This window comes from Xenopus laevis, chromosome 9_10L (genome assembly GCF_017654675.1).
Source record: "Xenopus laevis strain J_2021 chromosome 9_10L, Xenopus_laevis_v10.1, whole genome shotgun sequence".
Lineage (NCBI taxonomy): Eukaryota > Metazoa > Chordata > Amphibia > Anura > Pipidae > Xenopus > Xenopus laevis.
The window spans coordinates 25,058,091-25,080,270 of NC_054387.1; the positions used below are offsets into that span (position 1 = coordinate 25,058,091).

The 22,180-nt window shown below is 38.8% G+C and overlaps 1 protein-coding gene across 1 annotated transcript in view; it reads right to left on the reverse strand.

Moving 5' to 3' along the window:
- LOC108701784 (ATP-binding cassette sub-family A member 10-like) overlaps positions 1 to 15,916 on the reverse strand; it is a 49,997-nt gene extending 34,081 nt beyond the window's left edge. Inside the window, exons 1-9 of the mRNA XM_041576261.1 lie at positions 15,700 to 15,916; positions 12,960 to 13,098; positions 10,771 to 10,956; positions 9,224 to 9,371; positions 8,466 to 8,631; positions 6,031 to 6,089; positions 4,013 to 4,123; positions 1,283 to 1,458; positions 533 to 652 (exon numbers count right to left, since the gene is read on the reverse strand). Coding sequence (XP_041432195.1) covers positions 533 to 652; positions 1,283 to 1,458; positions 4,013 to 4,123; positions 6,031 to 6,089; positions 8,466 to 8,631; positions 9,224 to 9,371; positions 10,771 to 10,956; positions 12,960 to 13,098; positions 15,700 to 15,896 — 1,302 coding nt within the window. The 5' untranslated portion in view covers positions 15,897 to 15,916. The remainder of the gene's footprint in view (positions 1 to 532; positions 653 to 1,282; positions 1,459 to 4,012; positions 4,124 to 6,030; positions 6,090 to 8,465; positions 8,632 to 9,223; positions 9,372 to 10,770; positions 10,957 to 12,959; positions 13,099 to 15,699) is intronic.
- Between the last annotated feature and the right edge of the window lie 6,264 nt (positions 15,917 to 22,180).

Here is a 22,180-nt window from a genome sequence, read left to right on the forward strand (position 1 = left end):
AGTATACAACCCTCCACCCTTTTTGTGACTATTTTGTTAGAAGCCATACATTATGCAGGGGGATTATGTGTTCACTGGTAATCTGATTATCTACCTCACTCTATAAGGGTAAGGGCACACCTGGCGATTCGGGGAGATTTAGTCACATGTGGCATGGCACACGCGGCGCTTCGTATTCCAAAGTGGCCCAAAGTTTCCTCGTGTGCCAAGCCGCAGGCGACTTTTCATTATAGTCAGCACAAGACAGGGGGAAGCTGTTCGGGGAGATTAGTCACCCCAAAGAAGAGGCGATTAGTCGCCAGGAGACTAAATCTCCCCAAATCGCCAGGTGTGACCTTACCCTAAAGATTGAACATATTGTAGCTTCAGGCTCCCTGTTTAACTCAAGAAATAATGAAAAACCATAGTTTTTTCACGATTAAAACAATAAGTATGTTTATTACTATTGATCCCACTCACGTTGATCAAGGGGGTATAACTTTCCCTAAAAGAGTAAAACTCTTGATTTGAGCGACTTAATGTCCCTTATTACCTGTGGGTCTCCTAAAATAGCAATAGCAAAAGTTAGTTTTCTTTTTTGTCCTCCACTCAATTTATTAGCTTCTATGTTTTCCATATCATTCATTTGCAGGTCCGACAGAACTTTCCGTATCTTTAAAAAAAAAAAAAAAAAAAGACCATTATATATTAGACATAAACTTTGAGAATCCTATGCATCTAAAACAGAAAAAAATCCCTACACCTTATCTAAACCATACAATTATATAAAAGGTATGGGATCCGTCATCCGGAAACCCGTTATCCCAAAAGCTCCAGTAAGGAAAGGCCATCTCCCATAGACTCCATGTTCTGGACCTGGGGTTTTCTGGATAACGGATCTGTCTGTATTTTGGGTCTTCCTACCTTAAGTCTACTGGAAAATCATGTATACATTAAATAACCCCAATAGACTGTTTTTGCTTCCATTGATGATTGATTATATCTTAGTTTGGATCAAGTACAAGGTACTGTTTTATTATTACAGAGAAAAAGGAAATCACTCTTAAAATTTTGGATTATTTGGATAAAATGGGAGACTGCCTTTCCATAATTTCTGGATAACAGGTTTCCGGATAATGGATCCCATACATGTACTATATAATGTTATAGTTCTTAATTGATATTGTGAAGCAGATCTTAACATCCCTGTGGTCAGTGTATCTCATTACTAAAAATATATTTTTTTCAAAACTGCTCTGTATATAAATCCTCTGCATTCACTAAGCACAACATCATTTCATACCTTGTCTGCTATTTGATTTAATGGGATCCCTTTAATCATTGCAAACACAGTTAAATTTTCCTTCACCGTTAAAGGGTCAAACTTTATGTCGACCTGTGGGCAAAATCCAACCCTTTTCTTGATCTCTTCCAAGTGACTCATGTTAGAGGGTTTATAATTGTAGACAGTTGCAGATCCTATAAAACAATAAGATACAAAAATGAGAAATGCCTGGTTGTGCCCATACACATGGATGAAAACCATGCCCTAGATAGAGCAGCAGTGTAGTAAACGGAAATATTTTTGTGCCTTATCCCTCACAACAGTTTCCAAAGAGTTCCTGACCTCCTCCATCCTAAAAACTGTATTGCTAAATTTTTGGCTAACAAAGTAGTTTGCTAGATTTTGGAACAGAGTGATGACCCATATACAGGAAAAAAACGACCTTCCCCAAAATAATGTCACCACAAGTCTGTGTTCTTGGAGTTGTCGACGAGGTGACCCCCTTTAGAGCAAAGAGGGACCTCTGGCGTAGCCTACTGTATTATGCTAGGAAAGCGCTCCTTATGAAATGGATGGACCCAAAAGTACCCTCCTTACAGTTTTGGTTGGACCTTATTAATAAAAATCTTCCGCTGATTCAGATGACATATCTAGCTAGAGGGTGCCCCGCCAAATTTGAAAAAACCTGGGAGGAATGGACAGAGGCCAATTCCTAGATAATAGGGCTTCTATAGTGATACACAGGCTCGTGTCAGGAGATAATATTAGGTGCACCTGATATCACAATGTCTCTATGCATTTATTACTCTGTGCTTCTTGTATATGCTATGCATTGTGTACTGAGATGAGGTCTAATATCTTTGCTATTATTCTGTATTTTGTGGACTGTGTGGAATGTACCTGATGCCCCCCTTTTTTTCTCTTCTGTACCCCCCCACCACCTTGAAAACAAAATAAACACTGTTAAAAAAAACAAAGTAGTTTGCAATTTGGTAAACGGTGCACTTACGACAAAACAAAAGTCACACAGATAAACTATGAGCTAAGAACTTGAGGCCCCTCCACTGCCTATGCAAGCTGTGTGTATACAGGTATGGGATCCGTTATCTGGAATCACATTTTCTAGAATGCTCAAAATTACAGAAAGGCCATCTTGCATAGACTCCATTTTATCCAAATAATCCAAATTTTTAAAAATGATTTCCCTTATTCTCTGTAAAGCAAACTAAGATATAATTAATCCTTATTGGAAGCAAAATCAGCCTATTGGATTTATTTAATGTTTACATGATTTTCTACTAGACTTAAGGTATGAAGATCCAAATTACGTAAAGATCCGTTATCCGGAAAACCCCCAGGTCTGGATAATAGATCCCCATATCTGTACTAGATTATGCCACTGTTCAACATATGAATCATTTTTGGTGTCTTCAACTTTTTTTGTATTAGAATTTTAGTGGACTCTCCACCATCATTTCTTATACTGTACAAGGTTAGTTCCTGCAAACTAAATTGCCATTATCTGTATTAGAATGGCAGTAGAGCTATATCTGACTTAAAACAGCTATTATGCATCGATCACAGTACTGAACTGCAAGAGTAAAGAAAGAGATGGGTACGTGTGGACAGGATGCAGCTGGAACATTTTTTTTTTTTTTCAACTGTATTTTTTATTAAAGGTCACATAGCAGAACAAATAAATGCATTGGTACACATCTAATTGGTACACATCCGTTAATAGAAATACATAATATCTGCATTCAATATTTGTCAGAGTATGGACCAACAGTATCTACTGTAACCTTAGGATTTTCAGAAAAGAAAAACAAAAAAGAGAAAACCAAAAGAAAAAAAAAAAAAAAGTAAAAGAAAAACACATTATGTGGTACAATATGCCAGCACCTCACAGGAGGAGGGGGTGGTACGGTAGCTTCAACAAATGGGAACGGTGTCATATATATTGCAATCAAAAGGAGGAAACTAGTAGAAATTAACCCGGCATCCCTTTGGGCATTTATTCCTTGTCATGTAGCTGGAACATTTTTTATTGGTTAAATGTGCAGTCACATCAAATCAGTGACATGGAAATCTGACATATGCCTGATTTTCATGTGACTCCATAGGAATGTAAGCAAGAGAGTAACTCTTACAAGGGATTAATTCTGATCTTTCTTGCAACCATTGCATCGTTCGTTAAGAGCTGAATTGCCAGAATATAAGTAGAAACAATAGAATTCTACCTCTACCTGATAATTCAGAAGTAACCCTGGCTGATATTCAGGTGCCTTCAAAGGTGCTATCAAAATTCTCCATCTTGGGTGACCAAAGAGACGACCAATATCCAAATCTATTGTCGGCATCAGGTATATCCCACCATACACGCACCGAATATTGTTCATTTTGTACGATAATATCTGTGCATGTATGGCCACCTTTAGGTAATGAATGGTGGGTTGTTTCAATGTCCTATTGGAACTGACATTCGGCAACTGTAGTTGCTTGGCAGACTAAAGAGCTAGTAGTGTTTTTGGTATGCTGTTAGAACTGTAATTCGTAAAATTATAAAATTAAGATATACAACTTCCATTCTTCTGCTCTGTCAAACAGCTTTCCAAGGTTTTCATCCGAAAATCTGGACAAACAGAATCAGCCCTAATGATCTGAATAATAAACACCCAAAAGACTTAACAATATTGACTTTTTGCCCCATTACTCTGAAACCCAATGGCTTTTCCAAAAAAGACTTACCACCAGAAGTCGGACACATTCCACTAAGGATACTTAGTAATGTTGTTTTACTAGCTCCACTATGACCCAGCAGGGCTGTAATCTGCCCCTCATAGATATTTAGATCTAGACCTAGAAACAAAACCATTAGGTATAGATTAGGAATCTAGATTAATATAGTATATAGATGCACATTTCCAATAAACATACATAGTTTATGCACATATGGAAACCATGTGTGCATAGTTGTGAGGCTTTTTAATAAGAAGAATATTGTGTGGTGCTGTTCCAAACGTTCCCACATGGACACCATTGACCACTAAACAATATTAGTTAAGAACGAGGAGGGACCTGTATAAACAGACTAGTCTACTTATATCACTGGATCAGCTACAGTGAACATTTCTAGCCATATTAAATGCTTTGTCTTGTAATTTCTAGCCATATAAAATGCTTTGTCTTGTAATTTGGGCTTTGATCTAAATATGGTTGCTGTAGCACTGTTGCTACCAGGGCCGCCATCAGGGGGGCACAGGGGGTGCTGCTGTAACGGCCCGGGCTGAAGGGGGCCCGGCTGTGCTGCACTTTTTGAAATAGCCGGGCCCCCCTTGACAGCACCGAAGCCATGCCACCTAAGCCTCTCCTGAAGTCTAGAAACGGCAAAATGACCCGAAAACACGACAAAATTGAAGTCTTGAAGCAGCGAAAACACCCACACGAAGGGGGGCAAAGTTGAAGTCCTGAAGGTACAAGTTAAATTCTACTGAACACTAATGCGGGTTGCAGGTTGAAGTTTCGGGATCGGGTCGGCTGTTCTCCGGGTTTGCGGGTCGGGTCGTGGGTTTTCTCAATAGCGAGTTTTACTCTTGAGCACTTCCTGTTTTACTCCTTTTTTTCTGATCATGCCTACTTCTAATCATGTCACTTCTGGTTTACAATGACAGCACTTATTGTTTCTCGATGGTCATCGGGTCACGGACAGGGTTGCGGATAAGGTACTTGCTGGTCGGGTAGCGGGTCCAAGCAAGTAAGTATGCGGGTTGCAGGTCCAGGTGCAGGTTGCTGGTTGGATTCGGGTTTAACAAATTGCTACCAAAGCAATATATAGATTTCCTACAATATATTTTCTTGTGGAAAAGCCCTTGATGAGAGCTAAAACCTCTGTATTTTTTACAGATATTCTGTTCAGATATTCTAAACAATGTGTTTCTCTTAAAGGGGTGGTTTGCCCTTTAGTTAACTTTTATTATGTTATAGAATGGCCAATTCTAAGCAACTTTTCAATTAGTCTTCATTGTTTAATTATTATACTTTTTTAATTATTTGCCTTCTTCTCTGACCCCATCTAAAAAACAAATGCCCTTTAAGGCTCTGTAACAGGTTCCACCTAAATATTCGGAAGGGGTTTTTTACAGTGAGAGTGTGAAGATGTGGAATTCTCTCCCTGAAATCAGTGGTACAGGCTGATACATTAGATAGCTTTAAGAAGGGGTTGGATGGCATTTTAGCAAGTGAGGGAATACAGGGTTATGGGAGATAGCTCATAGTACAAGTTGATCCAGGGACTGGTCCCATTGCCAATTGGAAAGAATTTTCCCCCCCTCTAAGGCAAATTGAAGAGACTTTAGATGAGGGTTTTGTCTTCCTCTGGATAGGCAGGTAAAAAAAGTTAAAAGGTTGAACTTTTTAACTGTCTTTTTTCAACCTAACTTACTATGTAAGGTTACAATTGTGTTGTTATTACTACTTTTTATTACTCATCTTTCTCTTTTGGCCCTCTCCTATTCATATCCCAGTCTCTTCCTCAACTTAATGAATGGTTTCTATGGTAATTTGGACCCTAGCAACCAGATGACAAACTGGAGAGCTGCTGAATAAAAAGCTAAATAACTCAAAAACCACAAATAATAAAAAAAATGTAACCCAATTGCCTCGGAATATCACAGTCCATTATACTAAAAGGTAAACAACCCCTTTAATAGCAGGGAATGTAAGGTAAGTCAGTTTCAAACACCAGATGAACATTATGTAAACCTTACCTCTCAAAGCCTCAGTGTTCTTGTCATCGTCAGAGTAGGTTTTCTTAACTCCATGGATTCTAGAGATAGGAAAGTCTTTAAAGCACTGGAAAATGTATTCTTGAAGCTGAGCAAAGACTTTGGCTAGGAATGCTTCTGTACCAGCTGAATGCCATCACAGTCCTTTAGAAGTTTATTTTATTTAATTATAAATGGATGGGAGTTTGGCCGACTGTTTTAATAAAAAAACCAAGATGAACTCTGGTTTTAGTAAATAACCTCCTAGATGTGGAGGATGGGAGGTAACTTCCCAGCTGCAATTGTTAGTGAGGGTCAACCTATTAAGGGCATCGGAAATTAAATTGAGCTCACAAAAGAAAAACAGAACTGCTGTTATTGCAAATGTGGCCTATTGTTTTATATTTACGCTGTGCTAACAGATATGCTCCTTGTTATCTCGTAGTTAACATATCTTCAGTTGTTTGTTTCATGAAAGTCATGTACAGTGCATTTCCTAAACATCGGAAAAAAATATTGTATGCAATATTGTTATAATTTGGGAATCTTATGCTTACGGTACATTTGTTATTAGCCTTACATTCTTATTAACCGACAATTTTAGCCCCATCTTAAAGGAACAGTAACACCTAAAAATTAAAGTGTTTTGAAATATTAACATTTGGGGGCACATTTACTTAGCTCGAGTAAAGGATTAGAATGAAAAATACTTCGAATTTCGAAGTATTTTTTTGGCTACTTTGACCTTCGACTACGACTTCGTATCGAACGTTTCGAACTAAAAATCGTTCGACTATTCGACCAGTCGATAGTCGAAGTACTGTCTCTTTAAATAAAACTTCGACCACCTATTTCGTCACCTAAAACCTACCAATGTTAGCCTATGGGGAAGGTCCCCATAGGCTTTCTAAGTAATTTCTGATCGAAGGAAAACCGTGCAATCGATGGATTAAAATCCTTCAAATCGTTCGATTCGAAGGATTTAATCATTCGATCGAACGAATTGCGGTAAATCCTTCGACTTCGATGTCGAAGGATTTAACTTCGACCCATAGTAAATGTGCCCCTAATGTGCACTGATACAACAGGTGTGTTTGCTTCAGACAAATTACTATAGTTTATATAAACATGGAGGCAGCCATTCCAGTTACATGTTACATAAAAGATGCTCTCTGTAGAATACCATTGTATTCTATTACAAAGCTTACCTGTTTTCTACTAAGTAGCCTGTGCCTTTTCTCCTTTTTCAGATTGAATGGCTGCCCCCATGGCTTCACAGCAACTTGTTTATATAAACTATAGTATAGTATACCAATTGTACCAGTGCATGGATTCAGCACATTATATTTTAATTACTCTAAACCCCTTTTTTGGTGTTACTGTTCCTTTAAAGAAAAACGAAAGGCAAATTACACTTGGGGGTGCCAAAAATTAGGCCCCCAAGTGATTATATTTATTATCCTGACACCACTGGCCAGTGCTCCTATCAGCAGAAAATTGTACCGGCTTGGGGGTTCTTCCAGCTAACACCACAGATCGTCTTCCTGCTTCTTCTTCTCGCGGCTGCGCATAAGAGCGAAAAGTTGAACTTTAACGAAAAAGCTGGCTATTTCATTCTACTATGCTTCCGTCTGCCCCGGGAAGAAGGAAGAGGATCACTATGTGGCACTCCCTGGAAGAACCCCAGACCGGTGCCAGGCCCGGATTTATGGAAAGGCCACCTAGGGAGGCAGGATTTTAGGGGGGGGCGGCATGCTGCCCAACCATACCCACATTGGTTCAAAAACACTGGGGATGCGCTGGAGATACAATAATTTTTTAAATTTACTATGCGGCAATCCCCATTGATGATGAAAAATTGCACAAATGAAGGGGAGGGGACAAGGGTGACGAATGGCAGTGGGCCTAGGGGCACCCACTATGTAAATCCGGCCCTGGTCGGTGCAGATTTCTGCTGATAGGAGCATTGGCCCAGGGTGTCAGGTAAGTAAATACAATCATTTGGGGGTGCCTAACTTTTAGCACCCCCAATGTAAATTGCTTTCTCCTTTAATACCTGACTTTCTGAGTATGCTTTCCAAACCCTTACCATCTGGTCACTCCTAATAGGTAGATATAGCAGAGCCCCTGTCACTATGCATGAGCAATTATTTAGTGTTTTTTTGCGAGTGGTGATCATTTTTGGTAATCTGCGCCATTTTCCCAAGCGATTTGACACATACTGACTGATGCCTTTGGCCCCCAAAAAAAAATGCAGCAGCAAACACCCATTGACTCCAATGCATTTGAATACATTTCTGCATTTCGCAAGGTTGTTACACAAAAAAGCAAAGTAAATTAAAAGCCCATTACAATAGGACTTTCAGAATGGAGGGTTTTTGCAATTTACTAGCAAAAGGACTTTGGTTGTTTATTAGTTACAGAGATGATTAACATACCTTATGGCCTCTTTTCCATGCATATCGGTAGGGACTTTTTCAACATAGTCTCCCACAGAGGATTCATCACAATCGTCAGTTCCTACCATTGGTGGAGACGATTTCTCTTTGGACCAATAAGACTTTTTCAGGAAAAACAATGGCTCGTGCTTAACGCCATGCTTATCTAGTGTATAGTGAAAAAAAGGTTTATTCAACTAAATGCTACTGTTTTCCATAAGGTCTATTACAAAATGTACAACTAATGTAAAACTTGCGCATTGATATGCCAACAGTCCATATTTTGAAAGCGGGACACTTTAGTAATGTTATGGGAAAAGCCTATACGGTTCAGTCTAATCATTCCTGCCCATTGTGGAGTTTGCAGTCCAGAGACTTCCATTAATATTAGTAGAGATTTGATCTATATAGACCAGAAATATAATCGGAATTAAAAACAGAATGGCAAAATGCATGGGACATGTTATCCAGAATGCTTGGGACCTGGGGCTTTCAGGATAACAGATCTTTCTGTAATGTGGATCTTCATATTATGTCTACTAGAAAATTGTGTAAACAACCCAATAGGCTGATTTTGCTTCCAATAAGGTTTAACTATATCTTAGTTTGGATCAAGTACAAGCTACTGTTTTATTATTACAGAAAAAAAAGGAAATCATTTTTCAAAATTTGGATTATTTGGATAACATGGAGTTTATGGGAGATGGCCTAACATTTAGTTTAATGCAGGAGACAAATAATACCTAAGCTGTGCTTACCTGCCAGAACCTTTTCTAAATACAATGTCAGGATCATGTAAAATACAGAGTCGAGAGCAAGACTGATAAAGCTGGATAACACGTGAGAAGAAGCCCCCATCAAATCGGACAAATATATGCCTTCCAGATCACTCTCCATATGAACACTCTAAAAAACAGATGTCACATTTGTATGAGATAAAAAACAAATTAGAATAGAAAACAACACCTAGCCTATTCTTTATGCTGTGGTATCCTTTGTCCTGTCATCGTATTTTAGCCTGTTAATGATACACACTCAACCTAAGTAGGGCCATAGTTTAGAAAAAAAAAGGTATAGGTGCTAAACTGTGCAAGTGAAGTTGTCAAATTAAAATGATAGGAGTGGGGGATGAATTGCTGGAGAAGAGCTGAAGGAATAGACCTTGGTGAAGCAAGGGTGAACAATATCTAATATGGGTCATAATAATTTTCTTTTTAAACCCTTATCATATGGCCTTAAATGAGTCATCATTAACGTGGCAGTTACTTTCTCTAGACAATTTTTATGTCCCTCTACTAGTTTTGAGTGTTGCAAAACAAGTATCCATCTGTACTGACAGCTACATCTTTGTACAGGTGCGGGATCTGTTATCCAGAATGTTTGGGACCTGGGGTTTCCCAGATAACTCGGATCTTCATACCTTAAGTCTACTAGAAAATTGTGTAAACATGAAATAAACAGCTGGTTTTGCTTCCAATACGGATTAATTATATCTTAGTTTGGATCAAGTACAAGGGACTGTTTTATTATTACAGAGAAAAGGGAAATCATTTTTAAAAATTTGGATTATCTGGATAAAATGGAGTCTAAAGGCAGAGACCCACGCTCAGATTCGGAGAGATTAGTCCCTGCACAAATCTCCTCTTCTTCGGGGCGACTAATTTCCTCGAACTGGGATGGCACTCGGAGCGATTTGTTTTCTGAAGTCGCCCCGAAGTTTCCTTGTGAGGCAACTTCGGGCGACTTGGGAAAACGAATCGTTCCGAGTGCCATCCCGCCGTCGACTAATCTCGCTGGGCTACTAATCTCCACGAATCTAAGCGCGTGTCTCTGCCCTAAGGAAGACGGCCTTTTTGTAATTTGGAGCTTTCTGGATAACGGATCCCATACCTGTATAAGTAAATCCACTCTGCTTGTCAGTTCTAACAAGGACAGTAAAGTCATCATAATAGTGATTTTTTTAAATTATTATTTTATTACTGAATTCAGTGATTCATTATTACATGTTTACATCTTTATGTCTTTTCTTTATGGTTGGTGAGATTAGATTAATTAAGTGCAATTTGATGCCTGCTCACTAATTGTAGGAATGATACAAATAGGGTTTCATCTGACTGTTGTCCACTATCTAGCTCTTCAGGCTCACACATGTAGTAGGAGCATGTGTGACCAAAGATGTTCACTATTTCTTTTTTGTATAACTTTGCCCCACGTCTCCCACTTTACTTTGCACCTGACTCTTTTATAAACCTGAGAATTTGCTCTCTCTGTTTTACAGAGTAGAGCTAAAGCAGCCAAGAATTACCTGAACTAATCCAACGGCAAAGGCAAACTGGGGGAAGATACTCAATAACACTTCAAGAGCTTTAGGAAGATCCTTGGATAGTACGACGAGACCCAGAGCAGACAGTAAGAGTGTGACAATAAAGCCAGCGATGGCTGTTGCTCTGGGATTCCTAAACAGGGCACTCAGCATGAAGGTGAATGACATCTGAAATAAACGGGAATTATTGCGTTTCAGTTAACACAATTAAATACAAACACACAGCAACAGTATTTAGAAATCCCTTTTCATATTAATTCATTCTGGAATTCAAAGAAAAGCCTAGTTGCTAGAAACCAGTGATCCTTTCAACTAGAAAAAAAGTTTAATTTCCAAACTGGATAGAGAAATAGAGAAAACCCCTGAAACATACTACGCGGTTGGTAGTATGCCACTTCTGCTGAAGATGCAGTAACTTCGTCACTGGTGGTTAAAGCGTTAAAGGCTGCAGCATTACCAATACTACCTTTTTTCGTGAAATAATGAAATGGTGAACTAGGTGTGCTAGGGCGAATTATATTTTATTAATTTAGTTTAGTACTATTGAATTAAAAGGATATTTATCAACGTATTAGGGTAAAAAGACAGACAGTCTTGGACTGGGGGCAGACCTGAATTTGTGGTGAGGCCACAAAGGCCCGGGCCTAGGACGGCAAAATATTAGGGGCGGCATGCTGCCCAGCCGCTCTGGCAGCGATCCGGTGCCCATGTGTGCTCGCACCGGAGTGGGTAAGTGGGCGGGCGCTAGGACTGTGCGGCTGGATGCAAGGACCGCGCGGCCTTGGGGCACCCGCCCACTAAATCCGGCACTGACTGGGTGGGGGGTACACCGGGGCTGCGACATCAGGGACCCGCACACACCTGCTCTGAAAATATCTCCACTAGCTCCCCATCTTCTTCTATGCTGATTCACTGCACATGTTCTGTGCTGTTGTTACTTAATGGCAGTCTAGGAACCAGTACAATTAGCATCAGAATTTAATAACATGCCCTATAGCATCGGTTTCTATGACAGGCAAACCTCAATTTCTGTTTAATGATTTGCAACAACCCCTAAGCTTAGCTTCACAACAGCTGCTCAGAGCCCACTGAGCATGTGAGTGTCACAGACACTCCTTACAAAATCCAAGACGAAGAAGAAGAACAGAACTTTGAAGGCCTGGATCATTACTACTATAGTGATGCAGAACGTTTTAACTGGTTCAATAAGTTTTATATATAACACATGGCGTTTCTTACCATATGCAGTTTTAGGGTTTAGTTCTCCTTTAAGTCTGCTAGAAATCATTTAAACATGAATGAAACCAAATAGGATTGTTTTCCCACCAATACGTATTAACTATATTTTGATTAGGATCAAGTACAAGGTACTAGTTTATTATTACAGAATAAAAAAGGAAATTATATTTAAAAATCAAAATTATTTTATTAAAATGGAAGATTTACTTCCCTTACTTCAGAGTTTTTAGATAACGAGTTTCCAGGTAACGGATCCCATGCCTAGGCAAGATGGGCCACCTACTATTTGTATTTAATAGTAGGCCAAAAAGTGCTCTAGTTACTTTTTGGGGCACATTTACTGAGGGTCGAATTTCGAAGTTAAAAGACTTCGAAATTCGACCATCGATTTTAATACTTCGATAGTCTAAGTATTTTTTCGATCGAAAACGGAAGTAAAAATCGCTGGATCGATCAATTAAATAGTTCGAATCAAACGATTTTACAAAAAAATACTTAGACAACTCAAAACGTAGCCAAAGTTTATAGAAGGCCCCCCATAGGCTAAACAGCAATTCGGCAGGTTTAAGGTGGCGAAGTGTCGAAGTCTGCATTTTTTAAAGAGACAGTACTTCAATTTTGGCCTATTCGATGGTCGAAGTACCCAAAAATTACTTCGAAATTCAAAGTTTTTTAATTTGAGAATTTACTTCAACCTTTAGTAAATGGGCCCCTTATAGTAACATAGTTATTTCTCTTACTGAAGAGGAAATGCAACTCTCTGCATCTATTGGGAGGAATTTAAGATTTTCTATTCAGCTGCAGTATTTTTATTTTAAACATGCTGCATGTCCCCAGCCAACCCCTGAATTTTTATAGACTAGCATTAAATAAGTTATTACTCTTCCGATGTCACACTGTACTTTGCAAAACTACCAGGAATGCAGACTTACCAAAGCTATTCCATAAAGGAAGAAAAGAAGCATGATGATGCCATAGGAACTTGTTACAAATATGAAATGCTTTGTGACCAGAGTCATCAGGTTGGCCATTATCAATACATAGCAGGCATAAAGCAATCCCCAGGATAACCTGAAAAAAATATTATTTGATATTAAAAATACTTTTCTCTTTCCACTGCAAATAATATAAATTTCTCCAAACTAAAAGTTTAAATGACATGAATCAGTAATAAAGAGGACATTTCCTACAAATTACATGGTAGATTTTGCAACTTCATGGTTGCCAGCGAGCACCAGCCCTATTGTTTTTGGATTCTTTTTTACCGTAAATAATCGAGTATAAGCCAACCCAAGTATAAGACGAATTCGAAAAACCTAATTTTACCTACAAAAACTGGGAAAACTTATTGACTTGATTATTAGCCTAGGTGAGAGCTATGGACAAGGCTTTTGCTTTAGGGCCTCTGTTTCACTATTGGTGACGCCAAGTCACAAAATGTCACCTAGCGCCAAAGCGCAAGCAGCATTGAGCAAACCTAGTCCCTGTGCAGGTGAGAGCAAATAAGCGCTGGTTTCCCAGGCTGGGCTCACTCTCCCCAGGTCTGCCTGTTCCATGGACCTACAACATGAAGTGCGGAGGAGGAAGAGGGAGAACACTGTAGCATGTGTTTCAAATCTCCCTCATTCTTCCGCACTATGGAGGAGACAGCCATGCAGCCGCACAGAGCATCCAGCTCCACAGAGCACACACGCAGCAATCCATGCCCTCAAGAGCAAGCCACTCACCATAGGAAATCCTCCATCTTTCACCTATCGTTTTGCGAGCACCCCCTCCTGTTGCCACATGGTCCTATTGCCGGGTCCCTTAGCCGTGAAACTCCCGTGCGCTCACGAGCATGCTCTCAAGCACCAGAGCACCCAGCACTGACTCGAGTATAAGCCGAGTCACATTTTGGGTGCTGAAAAACTCGGCTTATACTCGAGAATATCTGGTAATATAATATACACCAAATATAAGCTGTTACTACCTGTCTCAAACTCTTGATTTTGCTTGCTTATCATTCTAGCCAGTAAGCTAGATGACACTACAGTCTGATGGCTGATATGCTGCTTTCTAAGAGAAACTCACATAGTAACATAGTAATTCAAGCTGAAAAAAGAGTTCAGACATTTGGTCTAAAGGAAAATTGCTTAACTGAAATACGATCCAGAGGAAGGCAAAAACAAAAAACAGATGTGAAACTTTTGCAATTTGGTCCAAAGGAGAAAAAAATCCTTGCTGACTCCAGGATGTAAATCAGACCAGAGCCATAGTCCGTCTCTACTTGTATTTTTTTTTTTTTTTTTACAACTGATACACTTTAAAAGATTTTGGGATTAGTCATCTCATATGAAGTTCCTTTTTCCATCTTTGCTTTCCTGAACACTGTTTTAGCAAACTCAAAGGTTGTTCAGTTTTTAATGCAAACTAATTTCTTACTGTTCTGCAGAGGCATAACAAATGTTGAAGTGCACTTTACAAAGTGAAAGCAGAGAGAGAAGTGTAATGGAAATGCAATAAAGAAAAGTAGAGAAAACAGAAGGCATATATATTACGGAGATAAGAACAGAGACTAAAGCTGGCCATATACGCAAAGATCTCATCGTACGAATCGAGGATTCATACAATTTTCGGAACGCGTGTGGAGAGTCCCAACATTTTTCGTCCGGTGGAGATCGGTCGTTTGGTCGATCGGACAGGTTAGAAAATTTCTGTAGGCTGCGGGTAATATCTCTGCGTGCATTACCGATCGTACGATTTTCAGTGGGAGACTGGCACTAGCTTTGTCTATCGTACGATTGCTGTCAGGGGCAGAACATCGGCTGATCTGTTCTTTAACTACTTTATTTGGTCGGAATGGTAAGACTTTGATCTGAATGGTTAGTGCCAGGTCGGGAGATGGGAAAGTTCAATCGTACATTGAATCGTACGATCGGATCTTTGCGTCTGTGGCCAGCAAAAGGTGTTAGGTGTTAAGATATTTTCCACCATGTGATAAAATTAAAGGGGAACTCCACACAAAAATAACAAGCTTTTTGAAAAGTAAACAATTTCAAGCAACTTTTCAATATACATCAATTAAAAAATATGCAGACTTTTCATGATTTTTAATGGTTTGAAACAGTTCCCTAAGTCTAGTCCCCTATTCTGCTGATCTGTCTGACTACTATGCTGAGCTGGCTGACTACTGTTACTTTGTATCAGCAGCCATCTGTCCTCAGCCTGCTTCCTCCAAACCGCACAATTCCCTGCACATGTCAATAAGGAACAGAATATCACAGTGCAATGCAGTGAGGGTTATGTAATTCCTGTAAACTGTGGAGAAGTTGTTACAATTTGTAACATCAGTGTTTAGCCCCTCCTTCCCTGCCAGGATTTCAAATGCTGCAGAATGAGAACTGTTAAACAGCTGGATTTCAGCATAGAAAATGGCATTTTTTCATACTTTTTGAAGAAATAGGTAACTGTGATGGGAATATTAGGAGTTTCAGTGTTATGTGGACCTCTTTATCAAATATTGATTTGGAAGCCGGAGTTCCCCTTTAAAGGCTGCAGGTCCACACATGCCTGTGTTCCCTGGATTCAGCACCTAAAGAAGTAGAGGGAACATTCCTGACACCATAATGCAGTTTCTGCCATTACATTGTTTGGCCTTCCATATACTTGGGGGTTACATACAAATTAACTTACCAAAATGCTAAGTCTTTCAACCGCATTACTCTTAGTATCTCCTTCATTTCATACCTCTCTCTTGTCACATACAAGGATAAGAGGTACATCAGTGAGACATAGCACAAGGGCATGATAAAAATGATTGATCCAACATGCACAAATTGAAGAAATGACCGTTCAGCAGATTTCATCTTCATTGCCACGATAGAAGCCATATTGTTCCATACAGAATGATTGCTGGTAAGCTGGAACAACACATTTAGTTTAAATATGCTGTGTGTGGACAAGTCTACAGATTTTATGTCACAACTGGAGGCTTGCATACTGTCCATCCCATATATATATATATATATATATATATATATATATATATATATATATATATATATATATATATATATATATATATATATATATATATATATATATCTATCTATTACACCTGGGTTGGGCCGAAACATTAGTCCATAGTTTTATAATAAATGATCGTTTAGCATTTTTAAGACCTGCTGATCTTTTCTTTTGATATATATATAGGTCCACACTCTCAGGACTTATAAAAATCATAATATTTATTATAAATGACGAACGTTTCGGCTAGGGACCTAGGGTCATTTATAATAAATATTATGATTTTTATAAGTCCTGAGAGTGCGGACCTTCTTGTAGTAGTTATGGATAATTTATTGGCACTGCACCCAGGCAAATTCAAGCAACTTTATTCAGAGTGCTGGCAACCCTTGGGCATATATATATATATATACACACATGGAGGAGCACACCCTAAGGTTGTATAGCAACTTGACCGGGTGCTGGTGAAAAAAAAATCAAGATTTATTAAAAAAAATCAGACGTTTCAAACACCAACTGTGCTCTTTCTCAAGGTTTGTTTTCCATGAGAAAGAGCACAGTTCGTGATTGAAACATTGGATTTTTTTTTAAATAAATTGATTTTTTTTTCACAAGTATTCCCGTTGAGTGCAGTACTATGTTACTTCTCATATATATATATATATATATATATATTTTTTTTTTTTTTTCTTTGGCTTCTGGCGGTGTGGCCCCGCCCCTTTTGCGGCACTACCCCGTGGCCCCGTCCCTTTTTGCATCACGACCCGACAGGTATGCTCCTTCTTAATCACCCAAGTTTGCCTATCAAATAAAAGTAACTGCTAATCAATGAGTAGTCCTAGAATCCTTTACTTCAAAATATATAAATATATCATTTCGACATAAACCCAACAAAATGAGCCCATCCCAAAAAGGTGGGTATATTTGCCCTTTAACTTTCTAGAGGACTGATGCTAACACATCAGTATACATATAAAGGATGTATAGTATAAGTAAAATTGAAAGGGCAAATAAAGGACATATTAGTCACAAATTTGTAATGTATGGCATATCTTTATTGGGCACTATTTTCCCAATTATATTTTGTTTAAAAAATACATTCAGTATGAAAAATATCTCCAATACAATTTTGGACATAAAATGTATTTCTCTCAGGGTACATATGTGGCTGTATGCACTGGTATAAAAAAGTTACACTTTTAGCCAAGTTTTAGTCAAGAACAAAATCAAGTTTGTGCACATAAGGATGTTATAATATAGCAAATGACATTCTGTAAATGTAAAAATTCATTCTCTCAAATGTATAAAATTCATTAATTACATCAGCTTTGTGCCAACATAATCATTCTGTCAAAACTTTTGTCACCCGACAGGTATGCTCCTTCTTAATCACCCAAGTTTGCCTATCAAATAAAAGTAACTGCTAATCAATGAGTAGTCCTAGAATCCTTTACTTCAAAATATATAAATATATCATTTCGACATAAACCCAACAAAATGAGCCCATCCCAAAAAGGTGGGTATATTTGCCCTTTAACTTTCTAGAGGACTGATGCTAACACATCAGTATACATATAAAGGATGTATAGTATAAGTAAAATTGAAAGGGCAAATAAAGGACATATTAGTCACAAATTTGTAATGTATGGCATATCTTTATTGGGCACTATTTTCCCAATTATATTTTGTTTAAAAAATACATTCAGTATGAAAAATATCTCCAATACAATTTTGGACATAAAATGTATTTCTCTCAGGGTACATATGTGGCTGTATGCACTGGTATAAAAAAGTTACACTTTTAGCCAAGTTTTAGTCAAGAACAAAATCAAGTTTGTGCACATAAGGATGTTATAATATAGCAAATGACATTCTGTAAATGTAAAAATTCATTCTCTCAAATGTATAAAATTCATTAATTACATCAGCTTTGTGCCAACATAATCATTCTGTCAAAACTTTTGTCATCCATTTGAACCAAGTAAGAGAGTATGAAGAGAGGCCAATAGAGAGACTTCAATTACAGTCTGCTTGCTATTGATTACGTATGCGTGCCTCTTATTGGTTCAATAATTTGACTGAATTTACAAAACTGATTTTGTGGAAATGAGAGCCTTACTTTTGTGAAACTTTGTGTTCATTTTGTTGATATAGAGGGGGCTATTTATAAAAACTGAGCAAATTTTCACCTGGGTAGTAACCCATAGCAACCAATCAGTAATTTGCTTTTTTCAGCTAACTGCAAGTTGAACACTGAAAGCCAAGCTTGATTGGTTGGCACTGGTGCATATCGTATAAGTAACAGACATAGAAAAACAGTATAAAAAATGTTTTATCCATTATTGTACTTAGCTCCCATAAGTGTCCAGTTGGTCTTACATCTTTAAGAGACAAAATACAATTTGAGAAAATGCATTTTTTTGTCAACAAAATATACTTAAGACATATGTGACCACATACTTAAAAAAACTAGGCTACATAAACGTATAACTACATAAACGTAGAAGTACATTTATATGGAAATTATATATGCCAGACTTAAACACTACTAATGAGCAAGGAGAAATGATCCTCCAAGTCTGTAAAAAAACCAATAAGCAGAACCCTAGAGAAAACATATTCACAGAAATCACAAACTATAATTTACTTTTACCCGTTTTGCAGTGGCGTAACTAGACACCTAGGGGCCCCGGTACAGAAATTTACAACTGATAAAATTTTATTTTTTAAAATATATTTCCTGGGACTCAGCGGGCCCCATAAGGGGTGCAGGGTCCCTGGTGCAGCCGCACCCCCTCCACCCATGGTAGTTCCGCCGCTGCCATTTTGTTTTGTTTTTTTCTTTAGGCCCATCCCTTCAATTACAGTGATTACAGTGAATCCAATGGCCGTTAATACAAGATTTTTCTCTTTAAACTAATGCCTTCTGTGGTTATTATAAAAATTCATAAAGCAATCACAGCACTCTACTTACTTCAATAATAGCAGAGTCAATACTTGCTTGCAGTGAAAGGAAGCCTTCTGACCAGTAATGCGTAGAATAGCAGGCTCTGGAGCTATTAACACATGTACCTAGAGACATGGGGTTTTTCTCAGACTCACATTTATCAGGTACAGTGAGAAGGACAATTTTATTGGTTCATTATTTGCAATGATAGAGTTTTCCATGGGCAAGCTACCCTTCGTTTTTTTGTTTTTCATACCCTGTAGCCTAAATGTGCGTGCCGCTCCTACTTGTCATTCTTTCAATATACACGCCCATATAATCATACAAAATCTTTCTACACCATCTTGGTATATATAGTCTCATCTTAATTGCATGCAGGGTGCTATATTCTTTAGAAAGTCTGCATATTGCCAGGATTACCATTATATTATTTTCTATAACATGGAGGTAGCGGAAGGCTCTGAGGAATGGTACACAAAGAAAGAAAAATACTTACCCATAACAGAAAAATAATCGTTTGGATGCTTCACTAAGTGCAGCCAGTTTTGGATTTGGTAACTGAACTTGTCCACAAAGGTGACTGCAACCATTGACATATTATTAAAAGCCTCCATTAGCTCCTCCTCATCCGCAAACTCTTGGACCTTTATACCTTTATATAAGAAGTGAAATTATTATTTTAGAATTAAAAATGCAATGAGAACTTATTTAAAAAAAATAATGTACCCCCTATGATAGTGTGTATTTTTTGGCTGATGCTAGCACAGGTACAGATTGGGGCAATATAAGGGATTGGCTGCTGCTGGCTCAGGTACATGTGGCAATATGGTGGCTGCTGGCACAGGTACACAGAAGTTTGAGGGCAATATAATGGATTTTTGGCTACTGCTGGAACAGATGCAAATTGGTCCAATATGATGGATTCTTTTGGTTGCCGCTGGCATAGGTACAGATTGGGGGTAAAAATATGATGGATGTTTTGGCTTATGCTGGCACATGTACAGATTGGGGCCTGGGGGCAATCTGAGGGATTGACTGCCATTGGTATAGGTAAAAATGGAGGCAATATGATAGGTGCTGGCACAGGTACAGGGGGCTATATGACTGGTAAGGTGGGAAATGGTAATGCAGGACTGGGTGGGGGGGCACTGATTGAAGCCTTTGCCTAGGGTGCAAAAATACCTTGGCCTGGCCCTGCCTCCCTGTGTGTGCCATTCTCTGCTTGCCCAGTGCTGCTTGCCCTACCCTACCTGTGGGATGTAAGCCTGTTAGGGGTTTGTTAGCATTTGGAAATTGTTGTTAAGGGCCCTTAAGGTGTTTACTCATGTGTTGGGGGGTTGTTGTATTATCCACAGGGGAGGATGAGGCATATGGATTTAAGAGTGTGTTTTTAACATGACTTCAATTTTTCACATATGAGTGATGAGGGATTTCCCTGCAGTGAGCACCAACCATTTGGTTTTTTGGTGTGTTACCACCATTAATGTGGATACGATCTTAAAAGTTCTTGTGGTAATATGGGTGTGGTTTACAGTGGGTGTGGTATAAAAGGGGGAGTGGCCAACACTGACTTCCATTATCGGCCCTCCTCCACATAGGCCAGTAAAATGTTGGCCCTTGGTACCACAGAACTTGGACAGCACTGCCTTAGGGCAATACTTAAAACACCTATCTTTTAACTCAGTGCCTTTATAAACCAACATCAATTCTAGTCTTCAGGTGGAAAAAATAATTCACAGTGACCACCCTACCACCAAGACATGAACTGGAAATTTACCTGACCCAATTCATGGCCACATTTCCACCCTCGAGTTTTGGCACCCAAAGACAGTATATATATTACTATTGGTGCTGCCCTTAGCTATTCCACTATGTCTGCTTCAGAAAAGTTGCCATCTTTCAGGTAGATTCTTTATTCAGTCATCATTATTCAATAATTCCATAGTATTTGAAGTGAATAAAAGCTACAGTTTCTATATCACTATATGAGATTGCTGTTCTACTCCCACATAGTGATATGTAAATAAATCAATAGATGTAAATAAATATCAATGCAGTATGTGAACAGGTAGCATCATGAACACAGTCCAATAAGCACTTCAAACAGAAGTTCTTTAACTACTACGGCCGAGTAGTGTTCCATTAAGCTAATTTGTGTCGTAGTACTTTGAAAGAAGGATATAAAATTCTAAAATATATGTTTTTACATATAGACTATGGATATTTTACCAGGTATAATGATGCTATTGGCCACCTTCTCCATAATATCCCTGGATGTAGAGGTGGTGTGCACATATCCAATGGAGAAATTGTTAAATGCATCCAAAGGGCCAAGGACCCGTGCAGGTGATGTATGAACCAGTGATGGTGTGGCGGCATGTTGACCTAAAGCAGTTAGTAAAAACATTGGGAACAGAAAGGCCAAGTTCTGCAGCCATTCCTGGATAAAGAAAAATAAAAAGAGGCTTAGATAATGTTTATGTTTTGCAAGTATGGGATCCGCTATCTAGAAACCTGTTATCCATTTTGTCTCTGTAATAATTAAACAGTACCTTGTACTTGATCCCAACTGAAATATAGTTGGCATTCCGGATAACATGTTCCATATCTATAACAAGTATTTGAACTTGCTTGAGACTTTTCACAGGTCAGCACAGCACACCTTTAGGGTTAGGCCAGACAAGGAGATTCGTGGAGATTTTGTCGCCTGGCGACTTATTGCCATGTCTTTTGCGCGACTATCTCCCCGAACTGCCTCATCGTCTTTTCCCCATAGGCTACAGCACAAAATCGACTGCGCTAATGCACACGCGGTGATGCGTTTTCAATAGTCGCCCAAAATTGCCTCAGTAAGGCAACTTTGGGCGACTATTGAAAACGCATCGCCATGTGTGCATTAGCGCAGGCAATTTTGCACTGTAGCCTATGGATAAAAGACAGTTCAGGGAGATAGTCGCTCAAAAGACGTGGCGATAAGTCGCCAGGCGACAAAATCTCCCAGAATCTCCTCGTCTGGCCTTACCCTAAGTCTAGTGGCACCCTAGGCATTTTCACTACCAGCACAAATGGGAAAGTATGCATTTTTGCAGCAAAATCTGCCTTGTGATGTTGTGCCTATCACAGCATACAAATCATGGAGTGAAATACAGTGGATTGGCCTGTATTACATCTGCAATTCTCCACAGGCAGAGGAAATTCCCT